This window comes from Harmonia axyridis, chromosome 3 (genome assembly GCF_914767665.1).
Source record: "Harmonia axyridis chromosome 3, icHarAxyr1.1, whole genome shotgun sequence".
Taxonomy (NCBI): domain Eukaryota; kingdom Metazoa; phylum Arthropoda; class Insecta; order Coleoptera; family Coccinellidae; genus Harmonia; species Harmonia axyridis.
Window position 1 is genome coordinate 18,873,590 of NC_059503.1, and position 27,248 is coordinate 18,900,837.

The following is a 27,248-nucleotide window of genomic DNA, read 5'->3' on the forward strand; positions in this document are numbered from 1 at the left end:
GACAAAAAAAATTTGTTATTCGTTTCCGATGTCCGAATTGACACTGTCGAAGTGTCAGCGGTTGTATTCATATGCAAAAAACTTGAAGATTCGCCTTCTTTTGGAGAAGTTTTCCAAAGACATTGGCTTACTCATAACCAGATTATGATATATAAGGTTGTTACTTATAATATGGATATTCCTGCTGGGGGAATATATCCCCCTTATCCCTCCCTTGGTCCGAGGTGCAGTGGCGGCTCGTGGAACTCAAAACAAGAAGGAATAAATTCCCACGCCACCTTATTATTGGTGCTTAGACACACTTTATTATTATTTATTTATTATTCCTTGACGCGTTGGATTTTTATATGGAGGTCATCACCAATAGCCCTACTAAAAACAAAAATACTTTTAAACTCTAACATTTATTTTCAAGAAAAAAAAATTATAATTGTAAAACAATATAATATATGTGTATTTATGAAACAACAAAGATAACGTGTGTTTGTCGTTTTGAATTTTCTTTTTTTTTTTTTTTTTTGGGAGTATCGGTCATGGAAAAGGGGGCGTGTGGTTTTAATACTTCGTAACTAATGCTATGAACACACATATAATCTTTGCAGAAGTGTTGTAATGAGTTATTTTTTGTCCTATTATTTGAAGTACTTCATCAAAACTCTTCATATTCATCCTATCGTATTGAAACAATTTATTAGGAAGGTTTTTTAAGTTGGTTTAATTGCCGCCCTTTTATTGGCCTTTGACTTATCACTGAATGCATCCATATGCATACTGATTTTTGTGCCGTTTGCTCGGTTTGGCTCGTAATAGAAGAGCTGACAAGCAAGCGGTTCTGTTTCAGTAAAATTCATGTTGTTACTGGATGTAGTTTCGATGCATTTGTGCGCGCATGAAAGATTTTCAAATTGCTTTCGATTGGGATTAATCAGTCGCGCGGCAAGAAATCGCATGTACGCGTCTATTATTATGATATTAGTCCTCCATGTGTTGTATTGTGACGTCAGGAAGCATAATGTTCCCTATTCCCATGTGCGAAGTAAAAGACGCACGTGTATCTCTGCCATGTTTTTTTCAGATAATCAACAAATCAAGTACTATAATAAGTATCATTGAAACGTTTCACTTAATTAAACGGTTATATAAAACTTTTATTTTTGAGAAAACATATTAATATAATTTCTACGTCTTATTACAATGGACGAATACGATTTACGAGATGTACATCCTTGTATGAGGGGAATGTTTCACAAGCTGAGTATAAGCGAAAGAATGAGTGAGTATATATTTATCATTTATTTTTTTCCCTAAACGAAATTCAAAGAAATTTTTTTCAGCATTACGACCAATCTCAAATAAAGAAAATATCATTGGTTTAAATTTGGCAGATTGCTACTACACATATGCTTTCAAAATACGCATTCCGTATGCTATTTCCAAAATATTAAAATGGGATATCATTTTCAATCCTCACGATTTAACATTCGCTCCAGATTTTTATTTCAATGATAAATATTTCGATGAATTTTTACAGAAATTTCATGCAGACGATTTGTATGAATATGTTCCAGATTGGTTTAATTGGAATGTAAACAATAGTGAATCATTGAAATCAGTTGTCGGAGGTTTCATACTATTGTACAAAGAGTTTCAGGTTGTTTTTAACCACTAAATATAAATAAAAATAAATAAATATCTGAAATATTTTTAGGAGGATAAAATTCGTATGGCGAAATCCTTTCTTTTAGAAGAGTATCGTTCAATTGCTTCTTTGGAAAATTATACATCTGGTGATACAGAACTCTATGTAGAAGACGATAGTGCCGAATTTTTAATAGCACTCCATGTTCAGATATCTCAACTTCCAGCTTATATACAGTAAGGAGTTATGCCCATCTAATACATTTTTATATAAAATTGCAGGTATCAAACATAATGTATTTCAGTAGAGTGGCTTAAAATTTTGTACATACAACCATTTTATTTAAGAAAATATAATATAAAAGATTGAATAGAATTGAAAAATTCAGGGCTTCTCAGCCGTTGTGTGGTCGGGTTTTCACCTGATCTTTTGCTTACTATCACAGTAGTAAGCAAATGTCAGATCCAATTCAGTCTAAAAATTTGGTCCAGAAAGCCTTCCACAAAGATTAAAGATATCTATAACAACAAATATATCAAAATAACAACTTCCCCTCAGTTTGTTTTCAAATTCTAACATTTCCTTCATTTTTAGAATATAATAGGTAATAAACATTACAATTTTTTGTAGGCAAGATGATGGTGGGATCTTTGCATATGACCAAAAAGATTATATCCTCTTAGGCGTTCTTTTTCATGATTTAGAAGGCAAAATCAAAACCGTTCAATTGCATCTTTCACTTAATTTAGATCATTTCTTAGGAAAGAGAAAAAACATTAATATTCCACCATATACAAAACCCATTGCCCAGTATATTCCGTTTACAACATCTTTACTTCAAAGATATATTGATAATATGACTCTTTTTCTTCAATTTAAGAGACAATTTATTGCTTCGTTAGTTGCTCTGAAATGGAAATGCATTTTGGAATACGATTCATTCCATTTTAATTATATAGTACTCTTATTTGAAGTATATGGCATCTATATCCATGTTAAGGTTCAAATAGGTAAGATATTACTCCAAATTGTTTTTTGCCTATTTATCAGCAATCGTGTGAACTGTGTGTAATTTTTCTAATTCTTTTTCAGGAGACTTTTTCCCATTTGAAGAATCTCAAGTAAAAGTAAAAATTGCTCATCCTCTAGGTTCTATAGATCACCAAATGAGTTTTGGTTTCAAACAAACTTCTCAAAGAACTCCTAATGGATTAGCTATTAGTTTCTTAGATCAGTTGAAGATGTTCCTTTCCAATAGTTTGAGAGCAGTTGCCAATTGAAATTTGTATAATGTTTAAAATGAGTACAATTTTTTTTCTAATAATGAGAATATTTATTTATACATAATAAAATTTACCATATGCCATTACATGTTTTTTTTTTATCTCAATGTACACATTGTATAACGGGCCTATAAAATCTAATAACAAAGTGAATGTAGACTCAAATTTTAGTTTACACCATTTTTGCTTGACAAAGCATAATCCTTCATAGGAACATAAAAATAGAAAATTCAGTTTTAAACAAGCTGTAGCTTACAAGATTGTTGGAAAAAACTGTCCATATATGAAACTTAATATAAATGAAAAATTTCTTCTATACAGGAAATCAATTTTTATCGAACCACTTGCAACTCAAGCAAATCAGGAAATTTTGAAATCCCAGATATTTCACATATGAGCAAGGAGCCCCGTACATCCAAAAGAGCTAATACTTTTACAGAATCACTAATTACCCAATTAAAATCTATCTACCTAAATTTTCATCAACACAACCCAAAGAAAATACTCGTAGCAAATTTTATTAAAATTGGATGAGAATTGTCGAAGTTACAACAATGTACAGACACATAGACCGACACTAATGACTCATACATACAAAAAATGGCATAAGTTAAAATTGAAGAAAAAAAAATCACTCACTCGAATAAACAAAGGAGTACCTCAGGGATTAATCTTGGAGCCACTCCTTTTACTAATTTACGCAGCTGATTTTGTAACTTCTGTCAAAAACTGTCAATATCATAAATTTGCTGATGACAGTCAAATTTATTTTGGTATTCACCCAGATTAGGTCCAGGCTGGGTACCCTCTTATCAATAATGACCTGCTCTTGATAATACAATTCGCCATCATAGCCTCCATAATATGTAATCCCAAAAAATCGAACCTAATCTTCTTTGGTGGTAAATCTGCTGTTTCTAAGGCTTATATACCAGCTATAACTCTGCCATGCCTAGAGAGAGTGCCGTATCTAACATTTTTACTTTTGGGGTTGTTATTTCCATGGGTGTTCTTGGGGACGATTTGGAACTTATTTTATTACAAAGTTAAATTGTCGTGTTAACATAATTTGACTACGTAATTAGCTAAAAAAACGTACCCTAGAACCCCCAAAGAAACAAAAACCCTATAAGTAAAAATAAGCATTCTCGCTAAGCACGGCAGAACTATTATGGGTACAATTCTGCAGCCTCAAGAAGTGGTGAGAATGAATTTGGTGGTTTAAATCACATTTTTAGGAATAATTATTAATTTATATGAATGTGTATAAACTTTCCACCCAAGATAAGAATGAATGAAACTTCAATTTCTTATATAAATTTATTAATTGTTTTATATTTTAGATTTAAAAAAGCTTTGTGTATACCTCTTCAGTTTGAAGTTAGGTAGATATCTTAATTCCCCATTCCATGTTCTTAGAAGATTTGCTTGTTCAGTATTCAATAAATCTGGTATTTCTGAAATATGGAATGTTTTTGTAAAGCTAATTACGACACAAAAATGTTACTCACCAAGTCCACATGTTTTGAATTCTTCTTCTTCTCTGTTTTTTGTTAGTTTTATAATATCTTCTCTACTAGCATGTTGTCTATTTTTTCTGTTGCCAATAGAATGCTTTATAGCTATTTGTTCTAGTTCTTCATTGAATCGATTTAAATACCTATAAAAATGATATATCAATATCAGGATCATTAATACATTTAATTGAATTAAACTTCACAAAAAATATTGTGCATTTCCTGAATTTCTCTGGTAATTAACTATTTTATTTTAAAAATTTTCATGAGAAGAAAATTTTATTATTTACCTGATTTATTTTATTTGATAATATAGTTCCCAAAGGGATTCAATTTGTCATAAATAACTAGAATTTAATTTAATGATTTATGACTAAAATCTTATGCGGCTGAATCTTTCATTTTCTTCATAACTATAGTAATGTCTGCGCGAAATAAATGTTGAAATATGCTAAATATATTTAATTTTTAATAATTTAACATATGAAAATTAGTTTCAAGTATATTCTTTTGAAAACAATAATGTTGATAAATCAACCCAGTCGTAATCATGGACTAAAAGGCGCATTGACCTGAATATCAACTACCCCATATAAAGAAAGTACATATGAAAATCAACTAATAAGATTCACGTCAATATAGAATTATTTTGCATAGAGTGTCATTGCTCTTTTGGAAAAAATAGTGTGTTTAAAAAGGTTACATATTATTACCTAAGTATCAACTCCTCAACAACGGCTGGTGTCAATGAAGTCTCTATTTGTTGTATCTGCTCTTGAAACCATAAGAGTTTTTCTCCAATTAAATTATTTTTTATGCTACCTTGAAGTTTTTTCTTTTCCTTTACGTTAGTTCTGAAATGTGTAAATTAAAAATCATTCTAAAAGATTCAATTGGTTTGTTTTATTATTCTATTGAGAAATATAACAAAATTATTGGTGTTTGGTTAATTCTTTAGCTACATATGTACTTACTTTTTGATCTGTCTTTGCAATGCTCTGGTTTTGCGACTACAGGGGTGTTTGCATTCGGAAATATCTTTTACTTTAGTCTAAAAAATATAAATATTAGCAAGAAATATTATTATTATAAACATTGAATTACCATTTTCACCAAAGAATATGATTTGTTATTGTCACTTTATATTTTAGGTTAGGCTCATCGAAAACCATAGACCTAATATCCATATTAGGTCTATGTCGAAAACTACACAGAATACTAAATATAAACTAAGATGTCTAAAAACCCAAAGTTTAATCCCTAATCTTTGTAAAAACCAGGTGTATGAACTGATTAGCTTTTGTTTTGCCAATTTTGAGAATATTAGATAAGCTTCGTTATGTCAACTGTAGGTAGCGCTATCAACAAATCAACTCTCTCTCTATTACAAATATTTTAATTCATTCCAGCAAACGTTTCCTGTTTTGTTTCACGACTGCACGATCATACTCGATTACACATCGCTTTTGATTGGTCAGTATCGGGTTTTAATTAATGAATCCAATCAAAATCAACGGAAATGGCAAGTATGACATTGCGGCGTCGCCACGAACTAAAACTAATATTTTCAATTTGGTCGAATGTCATTGCATTCAAAATTTGACGAGTGCATTCACCATGTTTTTAGACATCTTAGTCGAAACAAAGCCATAAAATAAATCTAATACAGAGGATGAAACTTGAGGGGTCTTTTAAACGAATTGACTTTGCCTTTGTCGAATTTGTGATGCTCTTGCTCAATAATTCACGAGGGGCATCATTAGATTATTTTTCATTGGATCGATCTATTATATAATTATAATTCATTAAAATACATACATTAATTTTGTATTACGATAAGAAGATTAATATTTATAACGAGAATCTTTAACCGTTCTGGAAAAGCTATACATATAATGAAAATAGAGAAAACTAGAAAATATCAGTTGTGAAATTGAAAAACTTATTTCTCAATATGAAATGCGAGGTATTCAACATATGTTCAATGGAGATGATTATTACCACTAAAAGAATATGCTTAGTCGAAAATAAGTAAATTATTTACTCCTCCACAAAACATTCTATAATATAGCAAAGATTAGGTTTTTAAAAGTAATTTTTTTTTCAAATTAAATTTTTTTGAAAATTTGAATGTTCACAATCATATGAGTTTTGTAAACAATGATTCTTCTTGAAAGCATTGGCTTTCATTCCACAAATTCTTCAGATGGCTGAATTAAATCTTTTTTCCAATAAATAACTCGAAGAGCTGCTATATTGGGTGAAATTTTTCTGCACTTCTCAAAACCTTATTTAATCTTTTACCAACCAGTTTTGGATATGTTTTATTCTTGATCCTAAATTCCTTGCTTTCATGGGATACTGCACCATTCTGAAGCTGATAAGTACACAAAGATTTGAGAGGATTTATAAGTTTTTCTTTGTAAATACTATTCTTTTCTAATATACTCAAAGCTTCAGCAGCTGTTTCTAAGGTACTTAAACAACCATCTGTAGGCTGTGTTCTTATGATATAATTACTATTTCTTTTGACCAACAGTTTAGTCTGTTTTAATTTATGCAATATTTTATTTCCTGAATACATTGTTTTTGCCTGGGGCCAAGTACCATCTAAAAGAACCAAATTAAGTGATGAAAAGCTCTTATCATTTGCTATTTCTGTTAAATCCACAGATTCTTGACTTGGCCACAATAATAAAGTATTTGGTTGTAACAATAAATTTTCCAGATCTTGATTCTGGCCTGGAAAACGTTTTCCTTTATATATAACGCAACTTTCCTTTTTTAATCCCAACTTCAACATTGGTGCAGTACGTAAGGATCGTTTTTCTTCAGCAGGATGTTGAAGGATGATAATTTTGTGTTTCGGACATAATGGAGGATTCGGTAAGGCACTGCACCAGCATACAGTAGATGGTCTCCTGCAATGCAATAGTTATATATCTAGATTTTAACAAAGATTCTTCAATACTTACTCGCATTTGTCGCAAATATTTCGCATCGGAGGAGGATCTGCTGGTAAATTTGCTAAATCTGAAAACACTTCTCCTTCTTCCAACATCTTAATAATGATGAATAATTATATGCTGAAAACACTTTGTGAAAAAATGAGGATTGTTATTTTTTGTGTTTGTTGATGTTGACTTTTTTTTAACAAACCGACGTTTATGTCATCTATGCTGACGTTTCTAGTTGGTAGGTCCAATCTTCTATCGACGTTCTGTAGTGATAGGTCAAGTCTAATCTAAAATGAAAATGTCTAAGTATCTTATATATAATAGTAATAACAGAAGTAGATTTAACAATCGAAAGCTTTGTGACTAATTAATATTTGAAAAAATAAAACCTATTTTTTTGTCTCTATGCTTATAGGTAGTTCAAATATCAATCAAATCATTCAAAATGAAATAAACTGTGTTTTAGGTTATACAGTGAGCTTGATACGTCATATATTAATATTTTGTGCTTTTGATTCGAAAGCATTATAGAATAATTTTGTCATGTCTGGTTTCACTCAAGAAAACTCATTTTGGAGTCAACAAAATGATCAACCATATCAATCAAATAATTTTTATCAAGCTGAATATAACCAATTTCAAAATCAAAACTTAGGTGAATGAAAAGTTCTTGGGAAGTTGAAAAATTCAACTTATCAAAAACTTTATATTTCTAGATTTCAAACCATTAGAAGATTACGGACAGCAAGTATATAGTCCTAGTTTCTCACCCATGCCTAATATGCCTTATATGGATACGAAGGAATCTGTTTCTGATGATTTTGATGAACCTCCTCTACTAGAAGAATTGGAAATATATCCTGACAGAATTTTAGAGAAAATAAAAGTAGTTCTTAATCCTTTTCGAAGCCATTGCTTGACTGATGATGCAGAGTATTTGACTAAAGACGCAGATCTGGCTGGACCCATATTCTTTTATTTAGTTCTGGCTGTATGTTTGTTCTTGTCTGGAAATAAGCCACATTTTGGATATGTTTATGGGGTTACAGTTTTAGCATCACTATTGATGTATGGTTTGCTCTCTTTGATGACTCTTGAGGATGGGGTATTTACTTTTACAACTGTATTTAGTGTTTTAGGATATAGTGTTTCTCCTATTGTGGGGTTATCTGCCATTGGAATATTTTTCTCTCTGCGTGGATTAGTAGGCATTGCTTTATCAATTATTGCTGTTTTGTGGTGTTGTTTATCTGCATCCAGGTTATTTGTTACAATATCTGGTGATAAAGAGCAGCAACCTCTTATTGCTTACCCATGTGCACTTGTAGCAGGAATTTATATTCTAATGGTTGTATTTTGAAGGAATATTGATTAAAATTGGAGAAAAATATTGTTTCTTTATTAAAAATTCTATATTAAATCATATTAACTTTGAAACTTCATGAATTTGCTTGAAAATATATTGTGGAGTATTTTGTTCCATGAAGATAAGCAGTGTGACTTCCATGTAATAAACTATTTATAAGTGAATAAATAAATATTTATTTGAAATTATTTTTGCTATATGTTTACATAGTATACGATAATAAAATTGAAATTATTCAGATAGAGTTTGATTTAGAACATTTTTGGGATAACTAATAACTTATTTAATTCAATTTGAATTTATTGAATTGAATTATGAATATGAAAATTTCAGTGACAATATATTCCAAATATTATTTTAAAAAGATGGCTTTACAGTTTAAACGCATCTGGATTGCATTGGAAGAACAATTTAACAGGGCCGTCGCTAGGGGGTAGGCAGTCGCCTAGGGTGGCAAAATCCAAGGGCGGCATTTCAAGCTTGATCAACAAAACTCCACATGTTAAGAAATTGAAAGTACCGAATGTGATTCAATTGGGTCAGAATCAACAGCAGGGAAAAATTTAATGAGCATCAAAAACCATAAAAGGTGTTGCATTATCCATTATATACTCATAAATATCCAGATTCTCCTTACCTAATCTGATATAAAACACAAGAAAAGACGTTCCTTGTTCTATCTACAGTCTTTATTTATATAGAGAAAATAACTGTGATGTGAATACACTGACAACTAAACCGTCCGTTCAGAAAATTCAGCTGTAAGAATAAAGGGAATTTGTAATTTTTTATTTCTGATTTCTGTTGCAATAAAACATACAACAATCAGATGAAAAATGCATCATTTGCAGTGAATTTGGAAAGAATGGGATCTGGTTCAGATGCTCTTCATGTGAGCAGTGGGCCCATGCAAGCTGATCAGGAGCAGATCGACCTCATGCATGGATACTATTGAACTATTTATTTTAAACTAAGTACCTACCTGACTGGATCTCATCTATATTTCCTACATACCTGTCATAAAGTTTATTTTTCTACTTAATTAAACCGTTCTCATGATTTGCTGTTATTGAGCGTAATTGCACCTACCTGAGCGCCATTATACCCTATCGAGTCGGGCAATGGCGTTCATTGGATACCCTCAGAAAAATAGAATTTCTGACTTATACATATTTTGTTTTAAAGGCGAATTTTTAAATATACAAAGATTGTTATACATGCAAGTCAAATGTTCCTCGAAAACAGAATGAAAAAATCAGTTTTCGTTTCTTTAGAATCTGAAGATTTTCTTAGGTGAGCGCTATTTGCCGTCTCTTCTCTATATAATAATAATAATAAATGAGTTTTTTCGAATACAATAGGTACAAGTTCAAAATTAAACTAAATAAATAAACCGTGAGTTATCTCTAGAATAACTGTTTACAGCTATAAAATAAAAATATGATTCTAACGACAAAAAAAAAATACAGTTCTTTCCACCATTATTCCACAATCAAATTTGTCTAATAATTGGTCTCATTTGGGAAATTTTTTTCATAATCGGGAATTTTACTCATAATCAGGATTTTTTTTTTCATTAATCGGGAATTTGACTCATCTTGTGAATTTTCTCTCATCATCTCATCTATTAAAATACCACCAACTCAATTAATGAAGAGTTGATTAGACTGTGTATAAATGTTCTATCTTCTTTAATTAACCAGTTTTTTATTTCTTTCTCAAACTTTTTAAAATTTCTTATTTCTCTTATATTTATTGGTATTTTTGTGTACAGTCTTGAGGCTATGTATGTACAGCATCTTTGTCCTTTAATTTTTTCCGCTCTTGGTCTTTCATAATTGTCCCTTCGGATATTTTGTAGATCTCTTTACTAGAAAATGTGTATTTTTTTCCATACATAATTTTCAGGATGCACTTCTGAATAACATCTAGGCCTTTTTCTATGACAATCCAACACACCACCCCATCCAATAAAGCCATATGGGAGTTGCGATTGTACCAATGCGTCGTAAAGTATTCGAAGATGTTTCAAAGATTTCATGTTCTTTCTTATTAATCGCAATTTATACGCGATACCTCTCAGTTTTTTAATCAGGTAATATATATGTTCATCCCATTTTGAATGTTGGTCTATGAAAACACTAAGATATTTTGTTGAACATGTCTTTGGAATATTCAACTGGTCGTCCACTCGAAGTATCCCCAATTCTGGAAGTCCAGCTTTATTGGATGAGAAAGTCAAATACACTGATCAACAATTGCTAGGGATCACTTATGAACTTCTCTTCATTTGTATTTTTTTCAAGTTATCTCGTGAATATCTGTACATTATATGTTCTCTAAGGAAAAAGTAAGATGTTTTGACTTGATTATATCAAAGTCTTCCTCACTTCATCGGCTCTTGTTCACAAAATCGATTATTATCTATAGGCTGTTACAGGTGGAGTGAAAAGCAATGTGGTATTTGTTATTAAATCTGTTTTTTTCTCTCGTTCAAACACATAAGGTGACAATAATTGAAGAAATGAGAACAATATCAGCTTATCAGTCATGCCGAGAAGACGTTTGGCTCCTGTGCAACTGGACCAAATCATACGGTGGATACAGGAAGGTTTGTCCCAGCGAGAAGTGTCCCGGCGCGGCGGTTGAATGTTTCGCAAAGTGCCGTGAGTCGGGCTTGGAATAGGTTCATCCAAAACGACTCAGTAGCTTATGTTCATGGGGGAGGTCGGCAGCGCAGTACAACAGCTGCCCAAGATCGTCTTTTGATCCTCAATGCTAGGAGAAATCCCACTTACCCGACGTAGGAGGGTACAACATCCCCGTTTGAATAGGGAACACCGGGTTCATCGACGGCAATGGGCTGAGGAGCACCGCAATTGGACACTTGAAGATTGGAGCCGATGTTTATTTACGGATGAGTCTAGATTTCGTTTGGTCAACTCCGATGGAGGTATTCTTGCTTGGAGGGAAAGAGGTCGAAGGTATGCAGAACAGTTTATGGTACCCACAACAGCTTTTGGCGGAGGTTCTATATGTGTATGGGGAGGCATTTGTTTGAACCAACGCACAGAGTTGGTTGTTATGCAGAACACCACCATGACCAGCCAGAGATATCACGATATGATTATTGAACCCATAATTGTTCCGTTTGCGGCTGCCGTGGGCGAGAATTTCATTTTAATTGACGATAATGCCCGTCCACATCGTAGTCGTCTGGTTAATGAAGCGCTAGAAACTCATGCTATTGATAGGATGGACTGGCCAGCTCGCTCTCCAGACATGAATTGCATCCAACATGTCTGGTCTGAGATGTCTAGACAATTGTCAACCTTAGAACAACCGATCAATAACCTGGAGGACCTTTCTAACGCTTTACGGGATATTTGGACGAATTTGCCCCAAAATTTTATAAATCGTTTGATCGAAAGTATGCCTCGTAGGGTAGAATGCTTGAGACGAGCTCGTGGGGAACCAACTAGGTACTAGCTTAACCGAAACTTCAGCCTTCTTGTGGTTTCATCATAAAATTTTTATGTTATTCAAACACAGAATTTTGAGTGTTCCTAATAAAGTCTTTTTTTCTCTCCAACTTTCCATTTTTTCATTCTTTTCTCAAGTGAACCATATTATCAACTGAAAATACTCTGATATCTGACTAAATTTATAACCTTAGAGCGAATATTTCAGAAATAAATTTAGAACAAGTAAGTGATCCCTATCAATTGTTGAGCAGTGTATTTAGTTTTTTGTTGATTCAAGGTGAGTTTATTTAATTGAAACCATTTTTTTTTTAATTTTCAAATCTCGTATAACCTTTTGTTTTAGGTCTTCCCAGGATGCATCCTCTTGTACATAATCGAGATATCATCAGCATAACTGACAATTTCACCACAGCCTTTCAAATCAAATATAATATTCACATAAATAAGGAAAATAATGGGTCCGAGCACATTTCCCTGTGGAACCCCATAAGTAATCACCTTAGTCCTACTGAGTTTACCATTCAGTGTTACAATTTGCTTTCTCTTTGAAAGGAAGCTGTGAATGTATATATTATTATTATTTGTCAATCCTTTAAAACTAATAATTCACGGTTATTGAAAGCTCCAGTTTTTTTATGATCAGAATCAGACAATCTCGCATTCATCACAATAACCGATCGAATGGACGGATTTCCGAAATATAACAATCATGTCACGCCCTTGTTCCGCTTTTGTCCAAAGTTCGGAAGGACCTCGGCAAAGTTGTTAGCTTTGTAAACATGGTTGTACACACAGCCTACGGTGAATGATTTAGTGAAAGGTGGAACTGAGGGTGGCATAGGGTGATTTATTAGACTGGACCAATTGTCATGTCATCAAATGGGCCCAAATAGGTTGCTTCCATTTTACGCCGATAGGTGGCATGTTCCTTTGTTATTAAACTGAATGGAATGTTAATTTACGGTCCTGTGTTTTCAGGGCTGATTCACACAACTTAACACATATGTGCATTATTGGTTTAATCGGCATGAAACCTCGTATTGTGTTGGTTTCGCATTGTATTAAGAAAATACCGTTTGTAGGTGTTACGGATCTATCTATGATAGATACCTACAGGTTTATCGTTCACATTAGTTTTCAAATGTTCCAAATAAGTCAGTATAGTTTTGGTTCATAATTTCCAATAATGAATGTTGAGAATGTTTGGAGAAGAAACATATTGAATCCTTTAAAATTTTTATCTCTCTCTCTTGATATTTCTTTCTCTCTCTCTTAGTATCAAGTTTTATCAGCTGATAATTTAATGAAACTCAAATTTTGAATATATCAAATATCAGAATCATAAAAAAAACCTAATCTAAATACAATCTTCTCGGATTTTTTGAAAATTCTTTAACTATCCTGTTGTGTATTTTACGATGAATGCTCATCATCGCCAAACAGTTGAGTCGACTCTCAACCATCGAACTGCTTAGCCAAGTCTTAATTCTTCGCAGGGTGCTGAATAATCGCTCCACAGTGCAAGTAGTGCACGGTAGAGCGATCAAAATTTCCAAAGCCTTTTTCTTATATCAGGCAAAAAGTCCCGTGTTTCTTTCATCTTCTTTTCATTCAGTTCAGGTTTTTCCTGCCATATCCTTCGCCACAATTCGAGTTAATTTTTTATGTTTAAATTACAAAACTTGGAAAAAGTGTCACAATCATCGGGGAAACTTTGGAATGAATTGTCTTGCATTTGAGCAGGGTGTAGTCTGCTTAATGCATACGCTGGCGTGTTTCTTCAGTGAGGTAATGACGGAATCCAAGTAAGGAATATCTATAGACCTTCTCCAGTACTCAGATGGGCTAGTGGCTGTTAGGTTGCTCCTGTGAATTTGTCTTTCGACAGTCCGGGGCACTACCTCTAATTTTTTTTCTAGTCAGAGCTTTTCGGCGTTAGTAGATGCAACTATCATTATTTTCTCAGTTACTTTTTCTGCATCATCACGGTGACTTTTGATCATTTGAATAATTTTGTTTGTTCCGGATATCAGATAGAGGATTGAGATCGTTAATCATCAGGTTCAGTTTATGCTTAGAACATTAATAATCTATCTATATTCTAAGAGTTTATGAGACGTGCAATGGAAAAACGAAGCTTTGGTGTATTTTTGACGGAGGATTTCTTGTACTCTGCTTTCCTCCTCAGACATCGTCGAACAGCCGTTGAATCCAAGACAAACGCACTTTTCTAGATCAAGATCTTTGGACACAAACTGATCAATTGTCTTTGCGATAAACCTCGCGTCCAGATCTTTTAATTCGACAAAAGCAACAAAATCATCTTATACTCTGAAACACTTTGCATTAAAATATCGTTTTCCAATAGATAATTGTTCTTTTCCTGAAATATCTGCCGTTTCATCTGCTAATAAGCTATAAGCTCTTGCCTCTTTCACTTTATCCATAATATGCCTTTTCTGCACTTCGCCACACTAATAATAGACCACTTGAAGATAGTGTTGTTTTTCTTCAGTTTGAAATACATAATGATTTTATTCCTCTTTCAATGAGGGTTATATGGAAATCTGTTTATATTGGTTGGGTTGCCATGTGTTATTTATTATACAGGTTTGGAGATTCTTATTGCAGGGTATGTTGACAAACGCAGCGGAACAGAACAAACTTATGTTGTTTTTAAGAATCAACGATGAAATATGAAGAGGGGGCCAGCAAACTGAGCCGAATTGCCACCCCCCAAAAAGGGGCGCCTGAAACCGTCGCTTCACTGTTTCATCCCTAACGCCGGGTCTGTTCAGAAGATTGGATTCCATATGGAAAAATGCGTCCATTTCCAGGATTGCAGACATTTTGAATTAAATGATTTTGAAGTATTTACAATAGAATCTATGAAGTTTTATGAATTGATAGCTTATATCGAATCTAACATAATGAGAACAAAGTCTCAATAAAAGAGATAGAGGAAAAGGAGAATCAAAACACTTAGGGTAACGAAAACTGTAAAATAAGAAATGAATTTTTATTCGAACAGATCAAGAAATTCTTTGTACAGAAATAAAAACAATTTGTTACATAATTCACTAATACATTTTGAAGCTCCTTAAAACAAATCTAGGTACATATATACAAATTAATTATCAACATTAGGATGCCTTTTTCAATGAGATTAACAAAAATTCAGAAATATTTTCTATATTTCACAGTAAGTATGAATATAATACATCTAAGGGGATTTGAATAATTGGACATATTTTTCATTTTCAAGGACATCCAAGGACATGCGCAAAAGTCATCGAATATTACCTTCGTGATATGAAAATTGATATGCTACAATTTACCTCTAATGAGGATATGATTACAAGTGTACTTTTTCATGATTAGGTATGGAATTTAATTACATAATGAGGGCTATGAACTATGGGTCCTTGTGAATGATTGGAAGACAGACTTATAATTGAATTTCCGTTGATATAAAAGTTTCGCGAAATCAAAACTAAATTTATAAAATATGAAGAATGCATGAAGTATTAAAAGAAGAAGAGAATCTGCAGAATTTGACAATTGGTAATTTCCATTTATATATTTAATGGGATGACTGAATTTGTTTCAATTTTGACGATTTAATACTTTTGTGCGACAGATCTCATTATTTCACTACATATTCATAATAAATTTAATGAATATTTTTGATGAAGGTAGATACATATAATAATAATATAAATTTTTCCATTTGTATTTGAGCAAGATTTTGTTTACTTAAAGATGAAAGAAATTAATAATACTTTCAATTCATTGATCTGGATTTCTCGATGTTTGGAATATACTAAGACTTCTCTATTAAATTAGAGGTTTTCTGTTGACCCATACATCACTTAATTATAATAAAATTCCCAATATGCTATGAAATTTATGCAATTCACGATATTATGTCATATAGAAAAATTGCTTTTTCCCAATTGAAATGCTTAAAGGAACCATTTGTACTGATTCATGAACGTCATTTTTTTATGAGATTCATAAATATAATTGTGCTCGAACAAAAATGAGGATATCAAATTGTGGTGCCTAAGTAGATTGGAATGAATATTTTATTTTTACGATCAAATTGATGATTCCATTCTATCAATACATATCGAACGTCATTGAAATTGAAACATCCAGTTTTTTGCTGGTTTTTTGTTGAATCATGATGAATATGAATTGTTGATATTTACTCTCATCGAGTTATATGTATATGGCGCAAATTTTGTTATGTGGTTTTCGAACACTTAAATTATTTGATGATTCAGTAATCTGTTATTTTTGAGATTCATCACATTATTGTATTTAGAATTTAACTACTCGCTCGCATTATTACAGCATTGCGGATAGAAAATGTCAGATTATAGTGTTCGAAAAATGTTTACTAAAAATGAACCATCGTAAATTCGAAATGAACGATAATTTATAGTTATTTTTATAGTTAATGTGTAAAAATGAATATCAATAATGACAAAAATACTGGGTGGGGAGATAATTGGGATCAATTTTATTTGAGCGCTTGTTCTTTCAACACATCGCTCGGTAATTTCGGCACAATGTCTGTAATTTTCGACATGAAGACGAATCTGTTGTCGCCTCGAAGAAGTTCTGTCCGTAAACATGATAACTCTAGAATAGCTAAAAACTTGAAATTATAAGGAAAGATTCGGAATCTGACTAGAGGTTCCGGAAATATTCCTGTTGAAAATGTTGTTCTCCTGTTGAAAATGTTGTTCTCCTGTTGATTCAAAAACTGCAGATTCAATCAGTATAAAAATTTAAGTTTGAATGTATAATAAACAATATCGAGCTCAGTGCAAAATTTTAAATTGATTGACCAGAACCGTCGAAAATTTAAAAAGAACATTGAAAAAAAATTACCCAATATTTCCGTGGACATATAACCGATGGACTTGAGAGTTTGGTTGCATGGGTATATAAAATTTCAGGCTGATCTCATCAGCAGAACCAAAGAATATTGAAGAATACTACCGGGAAAGAAATACTCAATATTTCTGTGACAACTGATCCGATAGGGTTGAAAATTGTGAACATATAGAAAGAATACTTATTTACATACATAATTTCAACCTGTGTGCGCTTAGCCTTTGTGGGAATTCTGTTTGTTTGTAGATTGTACAATATTTCTGCAAATGAATTTATTATTTACATATACATTTTTTGTTGAAACACCTTTGTATAGAAATAACAATTTCAAGCTGTAAACATTCGTGTTCTTCATCATCATTACAGGAAATTATTATCATAAGAATATCGAAAAAATATGAGAAAAGCACTGGGGGTTTTTAGTTAGAGTGTTCATTCATTAGTAAACGAGTGGTCAAATGCTTCCTTCATTTAGTTCTTTCTTTTTTTCATGAGCGCAATTCCACCATAATTTAATACTTATTCGTTGTACAAGACGATAAACTTCTAGGTTCTATCTTTGCGAGTCTCTTTTAGCGTCGAGTCGTCAGTCGAGACGCTGGAGAAGATAGTGCTATTTTATCGTCCTGTGTAATACAACATTTTTTCTGATTCAGGTGAAAAATAAAATTTTGAAAAAAATGTAATTATTGGCAAAAAGGTCGCAACTGTGTTGTTCAGTTAGGTACTATATATATATATATATATATATATATATATATATATATATATATAAATTACTCTGTCAACAAAAATGTGCAACAAATTTTACATTCTGGTTTTTGTGGAGTGTTTGGTATTTTTGCATTTTGTGTACGAAGTGAATACGAAATGTACGGAAAATAAGTAACACATCAAGAAGAAAACCTGCGGTTACATGTAGCAGATGCAGCATTGAAAGCAAAGATTATTGTTGCCACAAAAATCTAGGATGTAAATTTAAAAAAAAGTTAAAACATTTTATCTACCCTTGCTGGTAAAGTGGTACTTTATATACTCATTTCAACATTAACTATAGAGAAAAATAGATTTTCACTTTGAAAAAAGTTCCGAATTAGCTGTATCACCCCAGAAACGAAAATAACACTTCTATCGAAAATCAACTTTTGAAGTTGCTTATTGGAAGTACACAGCATTTAAACCAAAGTGAATCAATTAACTGGATCTTTCTGAAATACACTTGCCTCGATTGCATGCGACGCTATTTGATTAAGGATGATGCACATAAAGTCGATTTAATTGAGCTATCAATTCCCAAAGCGTATTTTCACTGAGCGTAGGATGAATAAAATGTGTTTGATATATTTGCTTCTTCGGCTAATTTACAGATTGGCAATTCAAGTACTCACATAGCTTCTGTGGAATTTGGACGGTTGTGACTTTTCCACTGGATTTAAAATGGTTTGAGGGTTATTTATCGGGATCACTATTTCTTTGAATGGAGTATTCTTCATTGAAAAAATAATCATTTGGGTTTTCCTTTGTAGAAATCTCAGAACTCAATTTGTTAGGTTAAATAAGTACAAATGTTGAACGTTAAACATTGAGGGTTAAACCACAGATTACTAGTTAGTCTTTGGTTAAACAGGGGTGGCCAAGAGCGGGTCGGATTTTTTTTTGGGGGGCCAAAGTAAAGCAGAATTATAGTTCTGCTAATCTTTTAGCCTTAGTATGTCAAATTTTAGGAGGGGGGTGCAGCAGAATTTTAGGGGGGCCAGGACCCCCTCTGCCCCTCCTAGCTTCGCCACTGTGGGTTAGTTAACAGCATAACTTTAAAGAGCTAGATCAATCTAGTGTTATAGCTTTGAAGTTTTGCGATCAACTTCAATGTATTTCCTACATTTTAAAAAGAAAACTCTTCTAGTGGTGAATATACAGACAGGTATTTTATATAGGTAAGTAAATATGAGAGCAATAAACAATCTGCATGCAAGTAGTAGAAACCGTGGCCATGAGAAAAATAACAATTGAATGCGACACCCAAATTCTCCATAATACCCCCAATCAACTTTTATATGAAAAGACAGGAATTGAACAAATAAATGAAATAATCCAGTCACTCAACTCAACGAGTGGTTTCATTCTAAACTTATTGAACAGCACAATATACCTAATTGTACAATACCAGTTCAATTATAAAAAAAAATAAATTAAAAGGCTGAAGGACTCTAGGTCGATGGCCATTTGTTTGGAGGCAATAAATTACAGTTACTACTACTACACTACTGAGATGTGATTTTTTTTGTGCCATTGTTGTCGTTTAGTTTATCTAGATTGAAGGTTTCGATGCACGGTTCCCTCAGAGGAACGGTTCCTCTCAAAATTTGGCATGAACATTCAAGGGGTTATTTTAAATATGCCTAAAAATAAAATTTCAACCTAGTCAGATCTATTGTGATGGAAATATAAGGACTATTTCTATGGTTTGCTTGAAATTTCTATGGTTATAATGACGCAATGAAAAATAAATTCCGTGGACAGCTTTAAAATCGTTATTGTACATCCACAACTTTAAAATCGTTATTGTACATCCACTTCGAATATTTCAACTTGTGTATGTTCACTGATATTTTAGGTTCTTTCGATATTCTGTCTGAATTTTCTATGGTTCTGATTATGTGATCAACAAGTAGTTCTGCAACAAGCTTAAAATCGTTGTTCTTTATCTGGTCGCAAAAAGGTTATATCAGTTATCACAGAAATATCTATTGAGTAGTATTGCCGATATTCTTCTTGGATAATATTTGTCCCTAGTGATGCGTTCGAAATGATCAAAATTTTGAATGGGGCTCGAAATTTCACGTATGGCCTGCTCGATCTGGACTTAAGCCCCTCGATTATTTCCGATGGGGTCATCTAAAATCATTAGTTTATATTAGGCCCGTGGAAGATATGGAGGATATAAGAGATCGGTAGCCTCCGAGCTGAAGGTAGCCATTTTCAACAATTGTTGTAGGTTAAGAAATGTTGCATGTAACTTTTAGTAATAAATTGTTTTTTGTTGAAAATTTGTTTCGTCGGCTATCTTCGCAACAAAGCGCTTTTTAAAAAATAATCAAAGAATGAATATCCTTAAAATAGTCCAAAGAATAGCCTCTTGAATTTTTTCCGCATGTTTATCTAACTCCCTGTATATAAATAATATAATTTTTTACGAGTTTTTTCTGAAGATTCTCTTGAATCAGTGATGAATAATTTTTTCGTTTGATTTTAATTTTTTCGATGAAATTGAGATAATGTTACCTATATTGAAAATAAAACCTTGTGTACGAAATACACTCGATGAGAGAGCATCATACGTAATCCATACTTGACAGCTAGGTATAATGTTGAAATGAAAGCCATATTTTGACAAAAGTCATTTGTTAGTACCATTGTTTTCGAAATTTCATTCAACGGAAAAGAACCAATTGTAGCTTTAATACAAAGAGCAACGAAAAATATAAGATATACATAGGTTGAAAGTTATTAGATATGATCGTTAGGCCTAGTTACAACAAAAAAATCAATTTATGTACTATTCCAACAATGTTAAATTCTCTTATTGAATATATATTGATACATTTATTGATTCTACATTAAACGTATCAGATATCAAAATTGAAACCAACGTATCAGAAACATCAAGAAAATAGAGCATTGATTTTTCTATATTGCCAATGGATTTATTTAAATAGAAAATAGAACTGAAAACCATGTGGCCATTTTGTGAATTCCATTTTTATTCACTCATCCCAAGGTTGTATCCCTCAAATTCTGGAGCAAATTGAAGGGTTCCAGTCTCATGTTTCTCTTAGTGCTATTTTATATTCTTATTTATTGACTTGAATTCGATAAATTTATCATATTATTCAATTATTCTGTGATACATCGAAATGTTTAGTTTGTTGAGGCTTGTTGACATATAAACTTATTAAATTTTATCCTAGGAGATATATACAAGCTGAATTTCCTAAGAATACTGGAAATGAATTAGGGAACGCTCACAAATTGGCGACTTAATTTGTCTTGACACATTTTCCTGAACGGACGTAACCTTTCACATTTAAATAGCAAATTCCCTTTTCACGCTATACAATTTGATGAAGATTTCAGTTCCTTTGCACCTCTTTAAGAAATACGTCACCTTGAAATGGCGTACAAGAAGATACACGTGACTACTGGGATGATGTAGAATTTTGTACAAGTTGAGCTGGAGGAATTTTCACTATTCCTAGTTCGATGACCTCGTGCTGGTTCTGCTAATCCTGAAACATATTCGCAATTAATTTTTCGATTCCACTTTCCACCCGGAGGAAAAACAGAGCCGATCCAGTAGTCTGATCTATCGCTATGCTGCAAACATTCTTGGACTGCAATTAAGATGTCTAAAATCTGCAATCAATCCGGAAAAGTTACTTTTTTTTTCAAACGTACAATAACAACGTCATATTTCGACAGACAAGATCATCGAAAAGTTCTACTTTTCACCAGAAGAATCTGAATTTTTGGTGTGGCTACACAAATTCTCCAACTATAGCTCTGTAGCTATTTCACATAAAAAAATTTAGCATCTTCGAGCCAAGCAATGTCGCTCGCGGACAGCATCTGGTGGGCTGATCTTTTTTTCATAAATAATTAGGATTTCAATAACTGAATAACTTCAATCAGGGTACAATAGACGTTGAAGTAGTGGTGCAAGGTAGCACTCTTTATCTTAATTATTATCACTGCCTCATTAAGGTACGAGATTCAATTAATTCTGATGATTTAAACGACTTACTAATAGCGTATTCGACTGGCAGCACCAGTGCGAATAAATTCGGATTTTTCTAGAGCTAAATGACATAATCAGCTCGATTTAATTCGAACTGGTGCAACCAGTCGAATACGCTATAAGTAAATGGTTCAAATACTAATTTCTGTGGTTACAAATCAACAATGGAAATTTGTTTTGGCATTGCACACTTCCTCTCCATAGAAAGAAATGGCAAATTTTTGGTTTCAATCTGTGAAAGAAATATATTGTTATATTGTAAATACTCATATTTCCGTTAATTTTCTCTGGTTCTCTAGGTTGTTCATCAAAAGCTCAAAAATCTGTTCAAATCAATGCAGATCTTATGTAGTTGGCTGTGTATTTTATTCCCTTTTGTATTGATTTATGAAAATATTTTTTGAATATCATATACCTACTCATGATATCACTATAGAAAAAAAAAATTCATCTGATTTGAGCAACATAAGTGAAATTATTACATATTTTGACTATGGGGAACTTACCTCCAACTACACTGATATGATCGTTGACTCCTTCTGGACCAACTTTGATTTCTGAAATAAAAAGATACTTTCAAACACATGAAAATAATGTGAATGGAACTATATTTTTGCTCGATGGTTACCAGAAAAAAGTATTTCTCCTTTTGACTCAATACTTGAGAGTCGGGATAAATAGCTTTATATGAATTTCAAAATGCCAAATAATATTGGGTGATGATAGGAGTAATTTTTTTTGAGCACTCATTCTCCCAACAAAAGAATCAGAAATGGTCTCAAACGTTTCTGTCCGTTAATCCGGCTGTGAACACGATAACTCTCGAATGAAAAAACCCATAAATTTTAAATATTCAGAGCTTTTTGATATTCGAAAAAATGAGAATCGAAATAAAATGGACTTATTGTGGTATTCTGAGGCCTATGTAGATAGATATTAAGGTCCATATTACAATCCATATTCAACAGAATCAAATATTTCTGTTACACTGTTGTAGATTTCAAAAGTCACTTCATCTAACGTTGTAGTTGCAATAGGTACAAGGCCGAAATCTTGTGATTGTTATAAATTCAATTCGAAATTGTTCTTTTTGCTGAAATTGTATCGTCAGGCACCCGACCTTTGTCCTGCTCGCCATTCCCTAAACCCGCCACTGTACCCAACCCTATTGAAAGACGTCAATTTTTTACTTGTGGATCAACCCATTATTTAATATTGTATTTTTATAAACATTTCAAGCTGTCATATTTGATTGCGATAATCTAAATTATTTCAAAATGTCAAAATTCTCCAATTTTCTGACAATTTTTTTCACTTCAAACGGAAGCCTTGCATGAGATGAAAACGAGAAAAACAAAAACTGAAAAACCGGATCCTTTTGCCGATATCTTGCAAGTTCGTCGAATATGCTCTGGTGACGCTGAACTAGTGAAAAAAGAAGAACCGAAGGCAGAAAAATCAACGAAAACTGATAAACGTTACATAACGACTAATCTTGCAGATTACGAACGCCGCAGGCCTGAATCAAATATTGATAAAACAGGACTGAAATATTTTCTGCCCGCAAAAAAAAGCGTAACTAAAATGAATGGATTATCTGAAAAAATCAACATTCCTCGGCAATTGAAAAGGGGACAGCTAGCTTCCGAAATTAAAATGATACCAGTAAACCTGCCTCGATTTGGAAGAGGTGAAGCAATAATACACACGAATATCAACGAGGACTATGCCTATGGAAATAAGGTTAGTGCTGCCATGCAAGATAAAATACCTGAAGAATTCATTGACACATTCAACTACGAACAACCTTCGAACCTATTGGAAGATGCCAAAAAAGAAATCGACATTTCTCAGAATCAACTCCAGAAGATTCAGACTATATTGAAAAATAGAAACGCCGAAGAAAGTTATTCCCTTAAACCAAAATGGAGTGCAATCCCTCCAAAATATACAACGAAGATAAATAGTAAAGAAAGAGTAGTATCAACGCTTACTACCCTCAATAAAAAGCTGAATGATATGCAAGAAAAATATTTTAGTGGCACCAAGAATTCATACAAGTCTATCAAAGACTTTTCTTCCAAAATGAGATCAGAGAGTACATCTGAAGTCGATATCACAGAATCAGGCAGCGATTTTAATATACAAATACAGGATAAAGATGAAATTCTGGAAAAATTCGATTTATCCAGAATTAAGAGATTCCAGAATTTGATATCTGAAGAGAAAGGAACTTCAGTTGGTGATAATATGGATGAACCACTTTCTAATTCCGGCTCGAAAGTCTTCAAAGTACCAACTGAGAAGAAAGCAATGCTGAATGTTACAGAATCGAACAGTGATGGCATTTTACCTACTGAAGCTAAAAATAGAATTCTAGAGAAGTTTCATTTGACCAGAATACAAAGAATGTGTGACAATATCATAGAATCAGAAAATATTAATAAATCTGGTAAACTCCTTTCAGATAAAGGGCAATATTATGCAACAACTGTCCCTGATATAATTTTACGAGAAGATACATCGATGTCAGGTCTAGCTCAGCTTGCTGAAAGACAATCGATGTATGATCCTTCTCTAGAAATATACAATGATACCAGTGAAGAAAATTTAGTTCAAGGTAGTGTGATAGATATCAACAGTGAAGATGTTCCTATAGGAAATATTGCTGAAATAGCAGGAAAGCTCAATTTTGCAGAAAAAGATGTTGAAGAACTACGAGAATTATTACTAACCCAAGATCAGAAAAGCTTAGAAAAAATGGAAGATAGAAAATCTCTGAGCTTCCTGAAACAAAAAGATAATGAATCGCTTCTCAATGATTCCACTTCGTTTGATTTTAAGAAGTTGAATCCCAAAAAATCCGAAGTAGATCCACTGAAATCAAGATCTTCAGAAACTCATTATTTTGATTGTGATTCTAAATCAGCAACACCTTGTTTGACTTCTACTACATCAAACAAAAAAATATTCTATGACAATTTTGGTCGTTACTCTAGCTCGATCAAAAAATGGGATCAAAATAACAATATAGAAGCAAACAGCGTTCCAAACTTATCGAGCAGTAGGTTTGTTGCCAGTGAAACTATGACCAGTAGTGATAAGGAGGTATTCAATAATACACCGCTTCAGGATGCTGTTCTTCAGTCTGATTATTTAACAAAATCTTTCACTATTGATTCTTCAGGATCCTTCTCTGAAAATCAATCCAATCAAATATCGAAGAATAAGAGTGATCAATTCTTTAACGGAGGATTGGACTTCAAGAGTCTAGAATCAAAAAGCATTAAAGGACCCAAGACAACCAAAGACATGTATTTGACACTTACAAAAGCCCTGAGTAATTCATTTTATGAACTACCTCCTCAGAATTGAAATGTTCCAGCTTGATGTTGAAATATATTCGTTAATATTTTGAAACTATGTTATTTTATTTTATTTATCCGCTTCAAATTGTTCTCTATAGTGTTTAATTTTCAACTTGAATGTATTGACTACAAAATTGATCAGAATTCTTGGTCGTCATATTTTGATTTTATATAGGATTTCTAACACAGGGTGATTCACCACGATGGCCTATTAGACGTTTATGGAAAACTTATCATAATTTTGAGCTGAAAATTTGGAAAATTTGCCCTAAAATATTTTTAGATCTCTACAACTTCCGGTTATACCAGAAACAGACTACTACTTCCTTATTTCAAATTGCACACCCTGTATATTATTGCATCATTAAATAGCTATTTTAACGACAATTTCGGAAATACTTTGGTTAAAAACTCAACGGTTCATGAGGATTCTTATGAAAAAAATGGTGGTAATGAAGACTTTTTTGAATTTTTCGACAGGAAAAGTTTTTTCGAAAAATGTGTTTCTTTTCAGATTCTGCAAATACGTAGTATTATAAGACTTTTGCGGTTTGAACCAAAAATGTTGATCAGAAGATCATGAATTTGGACAAGTCAAATTCATCATAATTATTTATTTTACTAATCAATTTTAATTGAGACTAATTGTTCATTTTGGTTCATACTATTATTACCTTTCGCACATCATTTTCCACCCTGATGTAAATGAATAAAACAAAACGCGTTTTCTATTTTTCCAAATAAGAATTGGGGCTCTAAAAAACGAAATCTAATTCCCAAGAATTCTCACTGTATTTCAGACACCTCTTAGACAAATTTCCCGATATTCTATCGAAATAATTCAGCTGCTGGGGAAATGAAATACTTTGTATTCAATGCAGGAGTAGCTCATAAAATGGTTCTTCGACGATAACACTACCGCTGCAGTAGTTAATGCTAAATAAAATAAATGGAAGAGCCAAGAAGCAATTATCTATTAACGTAGACTGTTCGTGGAGTTTTTCAACATTAACTTCCATCTAGCTAAATTTTCGAACTCGTTAAACTTTACTCTGTAGGGACTTCGGAGATATATAACTACTCTTAATTTTATATGGAGGACAGACGTATGCTGTTGATACTTTTATGACGTGCTTGCATTTGATAGTTCATGATTAATGTTTGTAAACAGAGAAATCACATCGAATTTCTGATATTAGGTTATATTCTTCTGAAATATGCTTACTTACATCATACCGATCTTAGTTTATAATAAAATGGGACTACTTTTATAAATGGAAAATAAATTACAGCAAGAAGTTACGACAAAAAATGTAATAAAATGAAAACACAGCAAATTCCACAAATCGATCTGTCATTTCTTTCTTATTCATAAAATATACCAATATAAACACTGTGTCCGGAATGTATGGAACAAATTCATTTTTAGCTAAACAGACAATTTTAAGAAATAATCTCTAAACACGTCAATTTTTTATTTTAATTTACCGTATTTTAAAATAATAAATAATAAACAGAGTGAATAACTTTCGTGTAATTACGTCACCATCTTTTTTTTTTAAATACCTCCATTTTGTCTCAATTTTCGAATTACTCTATCTGAGCTGATTCCAAAAATGTATTACATGTTGATTCCAATTGGTACAGGGTGGACAAAAAAAAAAAATTTTGTATGTGCTCATAAACTAACGCGTAACATTCTTTATTAGTTGAATTAACAATATTATCAAAAATACTTATTGTCTAGCGGCAATTGGTTCGAATGTAACACCCTGTAGTTTGTTACATTTTTGAATTGATAAGAAATAATTTTTCTCATATTCTGCCTGCTAGACCACGAGTATCAAACATGTTTGGAAACAGCTCAATTTTATAAATCTAAAAATATAACAAACTACAGGGTGTTACATTCAAACCAATTGCCGCTAGA

General features: G+C 32.5%; 5 protein-coding genes across 5 annotated transcripts in view; 2 read left to right on the top strand and 3 right to left on the bottom strand.

Moving 5' to 3' along the window:
* The first annotated feature begins 888 nt into the window (after positions 1-888).
* On the top strand, positions 889-3,008 carry LOC123674623 (BRISC and BRCA1-A complex member 2-like). Its single transcript, XM_045609559.1, has 5 exons — positions 889-1,273; positions 1,335-1,651; positions 1,709-1,875; positions 2,270-2,649; positions 2,732-3,008. Exons 1-5 carry the CDS (start codon positions 1,195-1,197, stop codon positions 2,917-2,919), a joined length of 1,131 nt encoding a protein of 376 aa, XP_045465515.1. The 5' UTR covers positions 889-1,194; the 3' UTR covers positions 2,920-3,008.
* A 1,220-nt stretch (positions 3,009-4,228) lies between these two features.
* LOC123674624 (translation machinery-associated protein 16 homolog) lies at positions 4,229-5,612 on the bottom strand. The gene is made up of 5 exons (XM_045609560.1): positions 5,544-5,612; positions 5,414-5,490; positions 5,153-5,293; positions 4,434-4,582; positions 4,229-4,379 (listed from the first exon to the last, which is right to left on the bottom strand). Exons 1-5 carry the CDS (start codon positions 5,544-5,546, stop codon positions 4,255-4,257), a joined length of 495 nt encoding a protein of 164 aa, XP_045465516.1. The 5' UTR covers positions 5,547-5,612; the 3' UTR covers positions 4,229-4,254.
* Positions 5,613-6,466: 854 nt separating this feature from the next.
* Positions 6,467-7,610, bottom strand: LOC123674626 (tRNA-uridine aminocarboxypropyltransferase 2). The gene is made up of 2 exons (XM_045609563.1): positions 7,415-7,610; positions 6,467-7,360 (listed from the first exon to the last, which is right to left on the bottom strand). Exons 1-2 carry the CDS (start codon positions 7,498-7,500, stop codon positions 6,691-6,693), a joined length of 756 nt encoding a protein of 251 aa, XP_045465519.1. The 5' UTR covers positions 7,501-7,610; the 3' UTR covers positions 6,467-6,690.
* A 185-nt stretch (positions 7,611-7,795) lies between these two features.
* LOC123674625 (protein YIPF7) lies at positions 7,796-9,000 on the top strand. Its single transcript, XM_045609562.1, has 3 exons — positions 7,796-7,811; positions 7,863-8,051; positions 8,113-9,000. The coding sequence occupies exons 2-3, from the start codon at positions 7,940-7,942 to the stop codon at positions 8,754-8,756; spliced, it is 756 nt and encodes a 251-aa protein (XP_045465518.1). The 5' UTR covers positions 7,796-7,811; positions 7,863-7,939; the 3' UTR covers positions 8,757-9,000.
* An 8,926-nt stretch (positions 9,001-17,926) lies between these two features.
* Positions 17,927-27,248, bottom strand: part of LOC123674627 (lachesin) — a 250,357-nt gene continuing 241,035 nt past the window's right edge. The window contains exons 8-9 of the mRNA XM_045609564.1: positions 22,457-22,507; positions 17,927-21,441 (exon numbers count right to left, since the gene is read on the bottom strand). Of these exons, the coding sequence (XP_045465520.1) occupies positions 21,317-21,441; positions 22,457-22,507 (176 nt within the window). The 3' untranslated portion in view covers positions 17,927-21,316. The remainder of the gene's footprint in view (positions 21,442-22,456; positions 22,508-27,248) is intronic.

Excerpts from the sequence above, each read along its gene's own strand:
- LOC123674624 (XM_045609560.1), bottom strand. Across the intron at positions 5,294-5,413 it reads TTGCAAAGACAGATCAAAAA|AACTAACGTAAAGGAAAAGA; the intron begins GTAAGTACATAT and ends TACACATTTCAG. Across the intron at positions 4,583-5,152 it reads GTTGAGGAGTTGATACTTAG|GTATTTAAATCGATTCAATG; the intron begins GTAATAATATGT and ends TCATTTTTATAG.
- LOC123674623 (XM_045609559.1), top strand. The coding sequence starts at position 1,195 with ATGGACGAATACGATTTACGAGATGTACATCCTTGTATGAGGGGAATG. Across the intron at positions 1,652-1,708 it reads TATTGTACAAAGAGTTTCAG|GAGGATAAAATTCGTATGGC; the intron begins GTTGTTTTTAAC and ends AAATATTTTTAG. Across the intron at positions 1,876-2,269 it reads CAACTTCCAGCTTATATACA|GCAAGATGATGGTGGGATCT; the intron begins GTAAGGAGTTAT and ends AATTTTTTGTAG.
- LOC123674626 (XM_045609563.1), bottom strand. The coding sequence starts at position 7,500 with ATGTTGGAAGAAGGAGAAGTGTTTTCAGATTTAGCAAATTTACCAGCA. Across the intron at positions 7,361-7,414 it reads AATATTTGCGACAAATGCGA|GAGACCATCTACTGTATGCT; the intron begins GTAAGTATTGAA and ends ATTGCATTGCAG.
- LOC123674625 (XM_045609562.1), top strand. The coding sequence starts at position 7,940 with ATGTCTGGTTTCACTCAAGAAAACTCATTTTGGAGTCAACAAAATGAT. Across the intron at positions 8,052-8,112 it reads ATTTCAAAATCAAAACTTAG|ATTTCAAACCATTAGAAGAT; the intron begins GTGAATGAAAAG and ends TTATATTTCTAG.